This window comes from Scyliorhinus canicula, chromosome 15, assembly GCF_902713615.1.
Source record: "Scyliorhinus canicula chromosome 15, sScyCan1.1, whole genome shotgun sequence".
Taxonomy (NCBI): domain Eukaryota; kingdom Metazoa; phylum Chordata; class Chondrichthyes; order Carcharhiniformes; family Scyliorhinidae; genus Scyliorhinus; species Scyliorhinus canicula.
Genome location: NC_052160.1, coordinates 1413155 through 1429584, shown reverse-complemented (window position 1 = coordinate 1429584; position 16430 = coordinate 1413155). Strand labels below are relative to the sequence as shown.

Below are 16430 nucleotides of genomic sequence, written 5' to 3'. Positions count from 1 at the left end.
GTAAATGCTCTTAAAGGAACAAGTTAATACAAATATATTGTTCTTTATTAAATCTCTCAATACTAATGAATATTATCCATTCTTATGCAAGCTAATTAGTTGCTTACCGATGGCTAAACATCCTATCCTGCTGCATCCTTACTTTGCTACAAGCAAGCTGAAAATCTCAAACCGTCGGACTTTGTGGCCCCTCCCATCAGCGGGAACGATCCCATTGAAGGCCAATCCCGCGCTGGATTCCCTAGCAGCAGACGGACAAGCCACGCAAAATGCTGTCGACACTGGCAGGACTGGTCAATCCCACCAGTGAGCCAATTGCGAGCCCCCTCTGCTGCTGGAAAACACGGCACAGGAGGGCTTTAAAATACCGCCATGGTCTTTTAAATCCATTTTCAATCCCATTAATTTGCTTTTAAATGCAGAATTTATGTACTCACTGGGTATAATTTGTTGTTGTAGCCACAGGTTTTGCATTCACCATCTTTACAAGTCGTGATTTGTGACCATAAAGTGATCAAGAGAACGATAATATTAGCCAGCCGCACAAATACAGACCTGTGGAAATGTTCAGTTAGTAAGTTTTAGCTTGATCTTCTTCCATGAAGAACACAATGCGGATATGAGGCTGGGTTTTGAAATATCCATGAGTCACTTAAAGAAAGTGTGAAGGGGCAGAGTTAGGGCTGGAAGTCTGCAAACTTGCTCAATGTTTCGAGGGAGGGGAATAGTAACGTTCCTCCACATTGTACTCAATCATTACCATGGCATTGTGCTCACAGAGCCATCCTTAAATTACTGTCATTTTGTCGCAAACGATTCTTCTTTTAAAAGTTCAATGTCATTCACATATTTATTTGGCAATAACTTGAATCAATGTACTTTTAAATTGTATTCCAAGAAAGAAGTTCAAATAATTAAGCCAGCTGGCTCAAAACACGATGGTTACAGTCACATGTATCTTTTGGATGGCTTGCTGTCTCAAATTCATGGGTGCATAATGTACTGTCAATCTCAACTATAAAAATATACTCTACCTTGTTTACATCAGGTAAATACATCCATACATACCTAATAAGGATAAATTTGATTTCAAAGGCTGGTGAATAGTCTTCAAATTGGATTATATGTTCAAACATGTGTGGAGTGATAAAGTTAGCTGCCGTGATGACAATCGATGGCAAGTACTCAACTATTAGATTATATGTGAAGCCTTCAACATCATCTGACTGATAAAAATATTAACATAATAAAATTAAGCCCATTTCACTGTAACATTCTGCAGACTAAAACTTCATGAAACTAAACAGGCAATAAAAGAGATGGGGGTGGATTGGGTGGTGATGGTTAAACATTCGCCCATCTGTAGATTTTCAAAGCTCAGCATGAAGAAGTAAAACTGACGTTTATGTTGCACCTTTCACATCCTCAGCCAACTTGGCATTTTCTGGATGTGTGGATAATTTTATAATGCAGAAAATGGAGCTGCAAATTCATGCACAACAAGCACCCACCAGTGAAACTGTTACAGTGACATTGAACAAAGTTCTTGCAAATACTTAGCAGGACTGGTAGAATCTGTGGAGAGAAAACATTGCAAGGGCTTCAAGCTGAATGTCTACTTTGGTCTCCACAGATGCTGCCGGATCTCCTAAATATATCCAGCACTTGCTGTTTTATTCAGATTTTCAGCATCTGCAATATTCTGATTTTGTGTTAAGTGACGTTGATTGAAAGATTCATAATGACGAAAACACTGGTGATAACTCAGAATAGGGTAGTAGGAGGATGCAGGAGGCCCCTGCTTTACATAGAAACACAGAAACATTACAGCGCAGGAAGAGGCCATTCAGTATGTGTCTGCCTAAAAAGAGAAAAAAGAAACTCGCCGCTCATTTCAATCTCACTTTCCAACATCTGATCCATCACCTTGCAGGTTCCAGCTCTGCCGATGCAGATCCAGGTTCCTTATCAATGAATTGACCGTTTCAGCCTCAACCACCAAACCAGACACCACCACCCTCTGGGTGAAAACAACTTTCCTCATATCCCCTCTATCCTTCTACCAATCACCTTAAATCTATGCCCCCCCCCCCCCCCCCCCCCGGTAATTGACCCCCTCCCTCGAGGAAAACAAGACTTTCCTGTCTACCGTCTAGGCCCCTCAATCAGGCCACACCTTAGTCTCCTCTGTTCGAATGGGAAACAACCCTGGCCTATCCAATCTCTCTTCAGCTGCTATTTTCAAGCCCTGGCAACATTGTAAATCTCCTCTGCACCCTCTCTCCAGAGCATCACGACCTTCCTGTAATGTGGTGACCAGAACTGTACACAAAACCCCAGCTGTGGCCTAACCAGGTTTTATACAGTCCCAGCATTGCACCCCTGCTTTTGTATTCAATATCTCACCCAATGAAGGAAAGCATTCCACGTGCTTTCTTAACCACCTCGTCCACCTGTCCTGCTACCTTCAAGGACCTGTGGACATGCAATCCCAGGCCTCTCATTCCTCAATTTCTCTCAATATCTTCCCATTTATTGAGTATTCGCTTCCCATTCAAATGCATTACCTCATACTTTTCCAGATTGAATTCCATTTGCTACTTTCCTGCCCACTCAATCAAACCATTGATCTCATTCTGGATCTATATCATTCTATGTCATCCAAAAATTAGCACCTCTAACAGAGTCCATAAAGACACATCTTGTTGGTTATTTGTGGTTGGATTAAAGTACCAGATTGGCTAAATGTAAACTGGTCAAGGATTAATTGCAATCATTGGACAGATAGGAAAGCAATGAATAAACAGTCACCACAAAGCCACCTTTCAAATCATTGAAAGAAATTAGCTCCATAGTACTTTTGCACTGAGCTATGATCTATGCTGAAAATCACATTTAATGTAATAAAGGCAGAAAACAGCAATTGTCAAATAAAAAACTAAATAAACAATAAATATGCAAACAAAGTGGATGTTGGTGTGATGGAAATTGAGTCTGGGGATTAATAATGGGAAATAAGACGGCAGATGAATTGAACAAGTGCATTGCATTGGATACAATTAACATCTCAGAAATAGCTGTAAATCAGGTTATGGGAAGGAGGGAGGAATTGGAGGTTCGATTCCCCGCTGGATCACTGTCTGTGCGGAGTCTGCATCTTCTCCCCGTGTCTGCGTGGCTTTCCTCCGGGTGCTCCGGTTTCCTCCCACAGTCCAAAGACATGCAGGTTAGGTGCATTGGCCATGCTAAATTGCCCTTAGTGTCCAAAAAGGTTAGGTGGGGTTACTGGGGTAGGGTGGAAGAGAGGGCTTAAGTGGGTAAGTGCAGACTCGATGGGCCGAATGGCCTCCTTCAGCACTGTATGTTCTATGTTCTTTGACAGTAAATAGAAACCTCACAGATCAAAGGATCTGAGGGGGTTTATTGCCTTGAGATGTGCTTTGGTTTTCTATGAAGTAACAGCTGCTGCTTTCTACACGTGTCTGAGGCAGGTGTAAGGGATAAGAAAGTGAAAAAGCACTGATTTTCACTGTTCCTGCCTGGACTACTCTTTAGCTTTCTGGCTGGGATCATAGAATCATAGAATTTACAGTGCAGAAGGAGGCCATTCAGCCCATCGAGTCTGCACCGGCTCTTGGAAAGAGCACCCTACCCAAGGTCAACAACTCCACCCTATCCCCATAACCCAGTAACCCCACCCAACACTAAGGGCAATTTTGGACACTAAGGGCAATTGATCATGGCCAATCCACCTAACCTGCACATCTTTGGACTGTGGGAGGAAACCGGAGCACCCGGAGGAAACCCACACAGACACAGGGAGGATGTGCAGACTCCACACAGACAGTGACCCAAGCCGGAATCGAACCTGGGACCCTGGAGCTGTGAACGATTGTGCTATCCACAATGCTACCATGCTGCCCTAATGATGCTGCCCTAATGATGACTAATTTGGTTGGGGGGGGTGTGCTCTGATAAGGGGGGGGGTCTCTGATATGGGGTTTGGTCGGGTCACCCTCATGAGTGCGTGCTCTGTTGAGGGAGGGGTGGGGTTGACAGTAATTTCCGTGGTGGTGGTGGTGGTGTTGGGGGCGACTGTCAGACCTCAGTAATGGGCCGTCCGCTCAAAACGGTGGCCCGATAGCAGGATTCCATTCCAAGCTTCCCACCATGCACCCATTAACATGGCAAGGGAGAGTGAATCACTCCTAGTTGCTGCTTCTCTCGCCAGACTTGGAGCGATTCTACCCCTGCAGAACTTAGTTTCCCAAGCGAAGAATCCTTCTCTTAATCTTACAATGAGCCACAGTGACCAAAAAGAAGAGAAATGGGAAGCAAATCCTGTACTCCAACTCCCAATACCTGTGGGATGTCCTCAACATCTGCCGGAAGGTCTGTGGGTAGATAATCAGTCACATGAAGATCCAGAAACTTACAACCCTGGATAGACACCACCCTCAAATCGAGGGGCAATCAACGACAGCATGTTTACAATGGACGATTACACTCGATTGGGTCTTTGGGGACTACAGTTTCCCAGACTTCCAGAATTCAGGAATCAAATAATTACCAACCTAATCCTGGGTGTAAATAGGAATTTAAAGAATGTGTGCAGTCCTCAAAATGTTGTGTAGATGCTCCATAGTATATCTGTACATTCTAGTTTCACCATTGCTTTACAAGAACAAAGTATACTCTCTAATAGCATTTTTATTCTAACTCTTCACAGTGCTGGCACTACTAGCATACCATTCAAATAACAAAATGAATACTCACATTTTTATGATACTCTTGAGAGTAAACAGTTGTTCTGTAAATGCCGTAAAAACAAACGGTCAATATAAATGCAACTACCAAATTTAAGAAAGCTCTTATGAAGTAGATTCGGCACTTTTCTCTCTTGGTCCGATCGGCAATCTTCTGCTTGATTCTTTCTTCATCCAAGTCGGTCTATTGCCATGCAAAAACTGCTTTAATTCTTAATTTCTTGTTAAAAATCATAATAAAAATGACTGACTTTGAACTTATCAAAGGTAAGTTTTTTCTGAAAGTGAGCATTTAAAGGGGAAATTGCACATTTTAAGGTTGCGCTCCAGCAACACATTAACCCAATGTAAATTCTGATTTAACGATACCACAAACAACTCAATGTCAACATTTCCAAATGCCTCACATTACCATGTTCCTGATTTTAAACACTGGATTCCACCCACCCAGATTACCCTGAGTCAGTCAGCGATGAGCAGGTTTGTACCTGGATCACATCCTGAACTGGCACTCCAATACTAGGAAGGAGAGAAGTCCGGTTAAGGCCAGAAACCCATCTTTTGAGGAGTAAAGTTTTGGTTTAAAAACCCCTATTTTGTCGTGCAATCACTTCTGGAGCAAAGTATTCTTTCTGCACAGTTTTACAAAGTAAACTAAAATATTGGGGGTTTGGTCCAGTGGCCTAGCCACTGTTGAGTCTGGTCTGGGATGGTAATACTATATTCACTGGCATTTAGAAGAATGAGATGGAATCTCACTGAAACATACAAAATCCTGACAGGGCAGGACTGACCAAGTACAGGGATGCTGGCTGGAGTCTACAACAAAGGGGCATAGTCTCAGGACACGGCGTGGGCCATTTAGGACTCAGACGAGGAGCAACATCTTCGCTAAGAGGGTCGTAAAACTGTGGAATTCTCTGCCACAGGAGGCTTTGGTGAACAAATCCTGAATTTATTTAAGAAAGAAAGACATGTTTCGCGACACTAAAGCCATCAAGTGGCATGCTGAGAGAGTGGGAGTATAGTGATGAGATAAAGGATCATGCTTCGTAAGAGGGAGGCAGCGAGGGAGATTGGTGGAATTAGGGATAGAGGGGGGAATACGGTGCAAAGTGCGGTGACAATAAACGAGGTGTTTAGGGACTTCTATGGGGATCTGTATAGGTCTGAGCCCCCGGATGAGGGGGAGGGGATGCGGCAGTTTTTAGATCAACTGAGGTTCCCGAGGGTGGAGGAGGAGCAGGTGGCTGGTTTGGGGGCGCCGATTGGGCTGGAGGAGCTGGTTAAGGGATTGGGGGGCATGCAGGCGGGGAAGGCTCCGGGACCTGCTGAGCCCGTTGCTGGTGAGAACTTTTAATGAGGCGAGGGAGGAGGGGACCCTGCCCCCGACAATGTCCCGGGCACTGATCTCGCTGATTTTGAAGCGGGACAAGGATCCATTGAATTGTGGATCGTATAGGCCGATTTCGCTTCTCAATGTAGACGCTAAATTACTGGCGAAGGTTCTGGCTATGAGGATTGAGGACTGTGTCCTGAGGGTGATCCATGAGGACCAGGCGGGGATTGTGAAGGGCAGGCAGTTAAACACGAATGTGCGGAGGCTCCTCAATGTGATCATGATGCCCTCGGTGGAGGGGGAAGCGGAGGTAGTAGCGGCCATGGACACGGAGAAGGCCTTCGATCGGGTGGAATGGGAGTATCTCTGGGAAGTGCTCAGGAGGTTTGGGTTCGGGGAAGGGTTCATAAGGTGGGTCAGGCTCATAGGGCCCCAGTGGCGAGTGTGGCTACGAACCGGCAGAGATCGGAGTACTTTAGGTTGTACCGCGGGACGAGGCAGAGGTGTCCCTTATCCCCCTTGTTGTTTACCCTGGCAATTGAGCCGCTGGCCATGGCACTGAGGGAGTCTAGGAACTGGAGGGGATTGGTCCGGGGGGGGGGGGGGGGGGGGGAGGAACACCGGGTGTGGTTATATGCTGATGACCTGCTGTTATATGTTGCAGACCCAGTGGAGGGGATGGTGGAGGTGATGCGGATCCTTGGGGAGTTTAGGGACTTTTCGGGTTATAAGCTCAACATGGGGAAGAGTGAGCTCTTTGTGGTGCATGCGGGGGACCAGGGAAGGGGAATAGACGAGCTTCCGCTGAAGAGGGTGGAGAGGAGCTTTCGATACCTGGGGATCCAGGTAGCTAGGAGCTGGGGGGCCTGCATAAGCTCAATTTGGCACGGTTGGTGGAACAGATGGAGGAGGATTTCAAGAGATGGGATATGTTGCCACTCTCCCTGGTGGGTAGGGTGCAGTCGGTCAAGATGATGGTCCTCCCAAGGTTTCTGTTTGTGTTCCAGTGCCTGCCCATCCTAATCCCCAAGGCTTTTTTAAACGGGTAAGCAGGAGTATTATGGGACTCGTATGGACGAATAAGACCCCGAGGGTGAAGAGGGTGTTTTTCGAGCGTAGCAGGGACAGAGGGGGGCTGGCGCTGCCGAATCTATGTGGCTATTATTGGGCAGCTAATGTGGCGATGATCCGTAAGTGGGTAATGGAGGGAGAGGGGGCGGCGTGGAAGAGGCTAGAGGTGGCGTCCTGTGTGGGTACGAGTCTGGGGGCGCTGGTGACGGCACTGTTGCCGCTCCTGCCGACAAGGTACACCACGAGTCCGGTGGTGGTGGCGATTCTGAAGATTTGGGGGCAGTGGAGGCGACATAGGGGTGAGGTGGGGACCTCGGTTTGGTCCCCGATACGTGAGAACCACAGGTTCGTTCCGGGTAGGATGGATGGGGGGTTTCTGAGCTGGCATCGGGCAGGGATTAAAAGAATGGGGGACCTATTTATCGATGGGATGTTTGCGAGCCTAGGGGCGCTAGAGGAGAAATTTGGGTTACCTCCCGGGAATGTTTTTAGGTACATGCAAGTGAGGGCGTTTGTGAGACGGCAGGTGAGGGAATTTCCACTGCTCCCAGCACGAAGGATTCAGGACCGGGTGATTTCGGGCGTATGGATTGGAGAAGGCAAAGTCTAGGAGATCCATCAGGAACTGCAGGAAGTGGAGGAGGCCTCGGTGGAGGAGTTAAAGGGCAAGTGGGAGGAGGAGCTCGGGGAGGAGCTGGATGAGGATCTGTGGGCTGATGCCCTAAGTAGGGTTAATTCTTCCTCCTCTTGCACCAGGCTCAGCCTAATACAGTTCAAAGTTGTTCATAGGGCGCACATGACGGGGGCGAGGATGAGTAGGTTTTTTGGGGTGGAGGACAGGTGCCCGAGGTGCTCGGGGAGCCCAGCAAATCACGCCCATATGTTTTGGACGTGCCCGGCGCTGGAGGGGTTCTGGAGGGGCTTTGCGCGGAACACCTGGGTCAAGCCGAGCTGGGGGATAGCATTGTTTTGGGTATCGGAGTGGGGCGTTTTCCTTACTGGTGTGTTTTTTTGTTAAATGGGGGCTATTGTATTTTGTTGGAAATCCCATGTATAATTTTTGCTTGTTTTGTGCTTTATTCCTTTTTCTGTTTGGAATGTTGGGTTGAAAATTTTGAATAAGAATATTTTTTTTTAAAAGAGATAGAGGATTATTCATAATCACATTGAAAGACGGAGCAGCTTCAATGGGTCAACCCCACTGCTGCTTCTAAATAATCATCTCCAACATTATTCATTCAAAACGGGAGACAACAAAGCCCTCGGATGTTACGACATAGAAAGGTTTCTTCAGCAGAAAATCCCTGCACCATTTTTTGTCTTCCTTCACTTTTCTTCTGCGACCTTTTTCCATCAAGCAATGATTTGTGCCTGGGTGCGACTCTACGGTATTGACGAGCCTGTAAATCTAACTCCAAAAACAAACTTACAAGAAACTAGCAAACTATTTATCATGAGGTCCGTACTGTCAGATGATATCTCACTGAACATTCACAAATGCATGTTCACCGAGGACTACCCCGGTAACAATCAGTGTTAGGAATCTCAAATCCTCCCCTGACTATGCTGAAGCCTGCATTACCATCCCAGCCAAAACTATCTGAACAGGGGGTTTAACTGGAATTTCCACATTATATACAGTCCAACACTACATTGCCCACTGCTTTTTCCTTACACTGAGACATCAGGAAAGTTTACACTTTGACTATTGCTATTCTAAGAGGAACGGTGAAAAATACTTACTTTGAGTTCGTACTGTAGGCAGCTATGTTTCAGCTCTGCAGCATGCTGATCAGTGATGCAGAAGTCCCAACCCGCAAAAATCTTATTACAAAAACTCTGAAATCGATCTTCAGATCTGATGAAGCTTTGTTTGAAACCTTCCACAGCTCTAAGGGATTGACCGAAGATAAAGATAATAATAATAATCTTTTTATTGTCACAAGTAGGCTTACATTATCACTGCAATGACGTTACTGTGAAAAGCCCCTAGTCGCCACATTCCGGCGCCTGTTCGGGTACACTGAGGGAGAATTCAGTATTCTCAGCTGGTACGGGAATTGAACCCGCGCTGCTGGTCTTGTTCTGCATCATAAACCAGCTGCCTAGCCCACTGAGCTAAAGATAGTAGAAATGGTAAAAAAAGTGAAATATGTACTTTCCAAATCGACGTTCAAAACTCACTTTTCAAATAAACTTTGAAACTGCCTAAATACACACAATTTCAGTAGTTTCAATCAAATGGGACTTGTACAGGGTAAAGCATTTAATTTTGAATATTCTCAATTAACATGGAAAATGTAGTCTGGTTATGCACTATATATTGCTGTAGAGTTTTTACTGCAATTGCCCAAGAGCTGTGGCACTGTTTCTTCACTTCCCTTTTTTACGTACATATCATAGAACTTACAGTGCAGAAGGAGGCCATTCAGCCCATCGAGTCTGCACCGGCTCTTGGAAAGAGCATCCTACCCAAGGTCAACACCTCCACCCTATCCCCATAACCCAGTAACCCCACCCCACACTAAGGGCAATTTTGGACACTAAGGGCAATTTATCATGGCCAATCCACCTAACCTGCACATCTTTGGACTGTGGGAGGAAACCGGAGCACCCGGAGGAAACCCACGCAGACACGGGGAGAATGTGCAGACTCTGCACAGACAGTGACCCAAACCGGGAATCGAACCTGGGACCCTGGAGCTGTGAAGCAATTGCACTAACCACTATGCTACAGTTCCTGCAATAAAGGTTAATTTGTAACGGTGAATCATTTGTTATTGGTATAGTTTTCACCCTTTGAAGGAAAGTCAATCTTTACAGGCAAGACTTAGAACTTTAACATAAACTGTCAGTTGCAGCAAATGATCTATCGACCACCATCTACATGGCAGACGTCAGGAGTGAGATGGAATATTCTCCACTTGCCTGGTTTAGTGCAGCTCCAACAACACTCAAGAAGCTCGACACCATCCAGGACAAAGCAGCTCATCCTCCACCCTAAACATTCACTCCCTCCACCACTGCACATAGTGACACCAGTATATACCATCTACAAGATGCAGAAACTCACTAAGGCTCCTGTTACCGCCTCTTCCAAACCCACAACCTCTACCACCTACACGTACAAGAGCAAGTGGATGCGTGGGAACAAGGCCACCTGCAAACTATACACCATCCTGACTTGGAACTATACTGGAACTATATCCTTCACTATTGCTGAGTCACAATCCTGGAATTGCCTCCCCAAAAGCACTGTGGGTGTATCAACAACGAATGGTTCAAGAAGGCAGCTCACCACCACCTTCAAGGGCAATTAGGGACAGGCAATAAATGGTGGCCTAGCCAGCGAGTCCCACATCTCCTGAAAGAATATTAAAAAACATTACCTTTTCACTACCCAGAACAGGCTCAGCAGGATGTAGGAGATCATTGCCAGGAAGTATGCAAGCGGTAGATTATAGTGCAAATTGCCAGAATGCAAACGATCAATTTTGTAAAATCCATAAAATAGATAAGTCTGCTCCAGGAATCCCTAAAAACAATCACAAAATATACTAGTAAATGATCAGCAGATATTCCAGCAAAGACCTTTTAAAAAGGATGTGCAGCAGATTATACCTAAATTCTGTAGGTTCCAAGTGTAAGAATCGTGGACAGCGCCATGTTGGGGTGGCAGCAGGGGCGATGGGAGCTATAGAAATGTGGCAGGTATTTTACACAGGTTCTCCATTCGCAAACACACGTGTCAAAGGTTTATTTTTTAAATTATAATTTGTTCTTCAATAATTTCTTGTTATGGTTTTTTTTAAAAAGCGTTTGTTCTGCTACAGAAACATGCAATCGAGCATTGATATTCACATATTTTCAAAAGATTTATGTTTAAATCAAGAAATGTTTCTGTAAAGCAACTGGATGTGGAACTGAATCTATGTAAACCTCAAACAAAATACAAACACTTTTACTCTTCAATTTTCCATTGGGATGAACAGTGAAGAAGTCCGATCTGAAACTAGTGTCCTAAATCTAAACGGAGGAAACTACAAATATACGAGGTGCGTTGGTGGATTGGGGAATTTCATTAAAAAGCAAGAAGGTGGACAGGCAATGGCCAATTCTTAAGGACATAACATAATTGTTATACATTCCTTTCTGGAGCAAAAACACAACAAGAAAAGCAGCTCAACTATGGCTGACAAAAGAAATTAAGGATCGCATTAGATCCAAAGAGGAATCATATAATGGTGCTTGTAAAAGTGGCAACCCTGGTGATTGGGGGCAGTTGAGAGTTCAACTAAGGAAGACCAAGAAATTGATTATGGGGGACAAAAAACAGTATAAGAATAAGTTTGTAAGTAACAATAAAGCTTCTACAAGTACATACAAAGAAAAAAGATTACTGAAGTCAAATGTGGGTCCCCTACAGTCAGAAATTGAGGAATTTATAATAGAAACCAAAGAAATGGCAGATCAATTAAACAACTACTTTAGTTCTATCTTCAGTGAGGAAGACAAAAATAACTTCCCAGAAATGCTGAGGAACTGAAGGCCGGTCTAGCGGTGAGCAACCTGTGGCCCATCAGGGTTCTGAGTGTAGCCTAGAAGACATTTTGTTAACCGCTGCGCATTTGGAAGTTTGCCACATTCCGCAGATTTCCATTTGCACAGTTTCTTTCCTGCCAGTATGATTGAAGTGATATGCATGTAAAGGGCACTTGAAGTGAGGTGCATGCTGACTGCACACAACATTGGATGCAGAGGGAGTGCAGGACTCTGACAGCTGAATTGTAAATATTTATTATTTTTACCCTGTGAAGGTGATGATAGCTCCATTAAGTATTTTCTATATCTTGATCTGAAGTATTCACAGTAAGAAGTCTTACAACGCCAGGTTAAAGTCCAACAGGCTTGTTTCAAACACTAGCTTTCGGAGCACTGCTCCTTCCTCAGGTGAATGACTTCTTACCGTGCTCACCCCAGTCCAACGCCGGCATCTCCACATCCTGAAATATTCAGCTAGTGTTAAAACCTTATTCATGGGGTCATGATTAGTGAACAAGTCTGATTTCAACCTTGTGGCCCACTGAGATGGAGGGCCACTCATGTGGCTCCCTTACTAGCCAAGGATGCCCAGCACTGGCCTAGTGAGGAGGAGGAATTGAACATAGAACATACAGTGCAGAAGGAGGCCATTCAGCCCCTCGAATCTGCACCGACCCACTTAAGCCCTCACTTCCACCCTATCCCCGTAACCCAATAACCCCTCCTAACCTTTCTTGGTCAATAAGGGTAATTTATCACGGCCAATCCTCCTAACCTGCATGTCTTTGAACTGTGGGAGGAAACCGGAGCACCCGGAAGAAAACTCACACAGACACGGGGAGAACGTGCAGACTCCGCACAATGACCCAGCAGGGAATCGAACCTGGGACCCTGGCGTTGTGAAGCTACAGTGCTAATCACTTGTGCTACCGTGCTGCCCAAATTAGTATCAAAAAAGGAAATTAGTATTACTTAAAAAAAGGCCAGAGAAATTAATAGCCAATAGGGCTAGTAATTATTAATTAGGGCGACACAGTGGTTAGCACTGCTGCCTCACAGCGCTCCAGTGTTCCAGGTTCAATTCTGGCCTCGGATGACTGTCTGTGTGGAGTTTGCACTTTCTCCCCGTGTCTCCGTGGGTTTCCTCCGGGTGCTCCGTTTCCTCACAGTCCAAAAAGAAGTGTAGGTTAGGTGGATTGGCCATGATAAATTGCCTCTTGGTGTCCAAAAGGTTAGATGGGGTTACTGGTATAAGGTGGGAGGCGTTGAGCTAAGTAGGGCTTTCTTTCAAAGGGCTGGTGCAGACTCGATGGGCGGAATGGCCTCCTTCAGCACTGTAGGGATTCTATTCCATCAGTCCCCAGGGTCTGATAATCGACATCCCAGCGTATTAAAAGGGGTGAGCACAGTAAGAAGTCTTACAACACCAGGTTCAAGTCCAACAGGTTTGTTTCAAACACGAGCTTCCGGAGCGCAGCTCCTTCCTCAGGTGAAGGAGCTGCGCTCTGAAAGCTCGTGTTTGAAACAAACCTGTTGGACTTTAACCTGGTGTTGTAAGACTTCTTACTGTGCTCACCCCAGTCCAACGCCGGCATCTCCATATCATTAAAAGGGGTGGCATTGGAAACAGTTGCGTTGTTGTCACCTTCCAAAATTGTGTACATTCTGCAATGATCCCAGCTGATTGGAGGTGTCGACTGTAACTACGCTATTTAAAGAAGGGAATGTGAAACAGGAATCATAGACTGGTTAGCCTGACATCAATAATTGGGAAAATTCTAGCCTATTATAAAGGAGATGATATAAGGACAATTAGAAAATATTAACAGGATTAGACAAAGTCGACATAGGTTTATTTGTGAATTTAACAGAATTAACGGAATAGATATGGGTGAACTAGTAGATATGGTGCATTTGAATTGTTAGAAAGCTTTGCTAAAGTCCCACATAAGAGGTTAGTGTGCAAAATTAAAGCTCATGGGATTGGGGATAATTGACATGGACTGAGAATTAGTTAGCAGACAGGAAATACAGAGTAGGAATAAATGGGTCTTAACATAGTGGCAAGCAGCGCTCTGCAGGAATCAGTGCTTGTGCCCCAGCTAGTCACAATATGCATCAATGATTTGGATATGGTGGCCAAATGTAATGGGTGCAATTCTGCCCCCCCCCCAACGCCGGGTGGGAGAATCGCCTGGGAGCCGAGCGAGTCCCGCCACGCCGCCCCGGCCCCCGCACGCGATTATCCCACACCCCCCTCCAAACCGGCGCACCGAGATTTACGGCAGGCCGCTTGGAGAATCGCTGCTCGCCGTTTGTAACGGGCGAGCGGCGATTCTCCGGCCCGGTTGGGCCGAGCGGCCTGCCCAATATGACGTGTTCACGCTGGCGCCAACCACACCTGGTTGCTGCCGGCATGAACAGCACGCGAACGCTACGGGGTGGCCTGTGGTGGGGGAGGGAGGATCGAGCACCGGGGGGAGCGCTCAAAAGGGATCTGGCCCGCGATCGGTGGCCACCGATCGGCGGGCCGGCGTCTCTGAAGGAGGCACTCCTTCCATCCGCCGCCCCGCAAGATCACTCCTCCATTTCTTGCAGGGCGCCCGTGGGGAGGAAGGCAACCGGCGCATGCGCGGGTGACGTCATTTACGCGGCGCCGGCCACATAATTTACACGCCGCCGCTTTTTCGCAGCGCCAAGGCCCGGCACACGGAAATGACTCCTAGCCCCCCGGGGTTGGGAGAATAGGGGGCGAGGAGCAGCCTCCGACGCCGGAGTGAAATACTCCGGTTTTCACTCCGGCGTCGGCACTTAGTCTCCCGTTGGGAAAATCCTGCCCAATATTTCCACGTTTGCTGATGACACAAAACTCAGTGGGAATGAGTGGTTGGAAGGATATTAAGAGGCTTCAAGGTGATTTTTTAAAAATTCATTTGTGGGATGTCGGTGCCACTAGCTAGGCCAGCATTTACTGCCCTACCCTAATTGCCCTCAAACTGAGTGGATTGTGAGGCCATTTAGAGAATTTAAGGGAGTGGGCAACGACATGGCAGATACCGTATAATGTGGGTAAATGTGAAGCTATCAACTTTGGAAGGAGATACAGAATTGCAGAGTATTATTTAAACAATGATATATTCGGAAATGTTTATGTGCAAAGGTGTCAGGTGTATGGGCAGAGCGCGGGAATATGTCATTGAGATAGAGGAGCAGCCATGACCAGATTGAATGACAGAGCAGGCTCGAAGGGCTGAATGGCCCACTCCTGATTCTATTTTCTATGTTTCTGTATTTCACAATGGCCAAGGAATATGTTGCCAAAACAACACAAGCCAGTAACAGTATGCAAAACATATATGCACGCAAACAAATCCCAATTTATGAACTAACCATATTTCTCGGAAAATGTCGACCTACAAATGTTTAGCTAGTTGCAGAAGTCATATTGGGACTGTTTCTCTCCACAGATGCTGCCTGACATGCACTTTTTTATTTCAGATCTCCAATGTTTGCTTTAATTCATCACTTGCTGTTCGATTCACTGTGTGTACATATTTCTATATTGCTCAGATTTTGCGGTGAGTGGTAAATGAACACGGTTTGTTGTTCATTATAATTACACTTCCCCCCCCCCATGGCTTTCTGTGGGGGACTGTGATTTGTGGTAATTCGTACTGGGAATTACTACAGGGAATTTAGGGCACGTTTCATCAAAATTGAGTATCCTTATTGAAAAATGCATTCTAAACCAGGTAGTGTGAGTTAGAATATTTTAATTCAATGCAAAATCACATGCTGAAAGCAAAATAACTTGGGTAGAAATCAGGGATAAAAGAGGAAAAGAATTTGGAAAAAATGTTAAATCTCCAACAATGACTGAAATCTGAAAAAATGAGATTCCCGACTTTCAAAATTATATGTTCAGCACCAAATTATTTCACAATAATGAAGACTTGCCACAACATTAAAACATCAATAGTTTACTAATACTCCACTGGACAAGCCCTAAAACTTTCTGATTTGTTCGGGAGTATCTAGTGTTAAGAAATGCTACTTCATGTCCTTCAGTGTTTCATCTTGGCGTGATATTGTTACAGCAATGAATCTGGAAGAGCAACTTGTACAATAACTTCCTGATTTTCACAATTAATTGTGCACGTGCAAACTCTGGAAGTTGCTGCCCGATTTACTCCTAAATAATGGTGAGTGCTGGCAGCCTGACTGTTACTCTTACCCCCAAATCTGGTGTAATGCAGGCCTACAATCATCAATTTACAAACGGATGATGGGAGGTGGGGGAAATTAGTTTTTCGATAATTACATGGCATTCCTAAACTTCTGTCATAATATATTCCAAAAGCACTTACTGTTCCTGAGAAAAGATTAATCACGTAACTGTAGAAAATGATCAGCTTGGTTTTTGGCTGTTCATACACTGTGCATTCTTCAGCTATGAAAAAAAAAACATGATAGGTCAGGTTTTCATTAAACTTCACTGAGGAATATTGCTAATAGCAACAACTTGCACTTTCGGTGTCAGTAAAAGTGGCGAGCGCAACTTTTCTCTGCAGCAGTTCGTTTTAATCCATGGGATGCAGGCTATCAGAGTCTGGCAATTTACCAGACTTTAGTCCCATTATTCTCCTAAAGAAAACTATAGTAAGATCCTCCCTCCTTTTGTCTCTTGATTCTCTACTACTCTTGGAACTCTT

At 45.3% G+C, this 16430-nt stretch overlaps 1 protein-coding gene across 1 annotated transcript in view; it reads right to left on the bottom strand.

Moving 5' to 3' along the window:
* LOC119978921 (transmembrane channel-like protein 7) overlaps positions 1-16430 on the bottom strand; it is a 54587-nt gene that overhangs the window by 26413 nt on the left and 11744 nt on the right. Inside the window, exons 5-10 of the mRNA XM_038820853.1 lie at positions 16086-16168; positions 10566-10711; positions 8920-9067; positions 4777-4950; positions 1069-1226; positions 438-555 (exon numbers count right to left, since the gene is read on the bottom strand). Of these exons, the coding sequence (XP_038676781.1) occupies positions 438-555; positions 1069-1226; positions 4777-4950; positions 8920-9067; positions 10566-10711; positions 16086-16168 (827 nt within the window). The remainder of the gene's footprint in view (positions 1-437; positions 556-1068; positions 1227-4776; positions 4951-8919; positions 9068-10565; positions 10712-16085; positions 16169-16430) is intronic.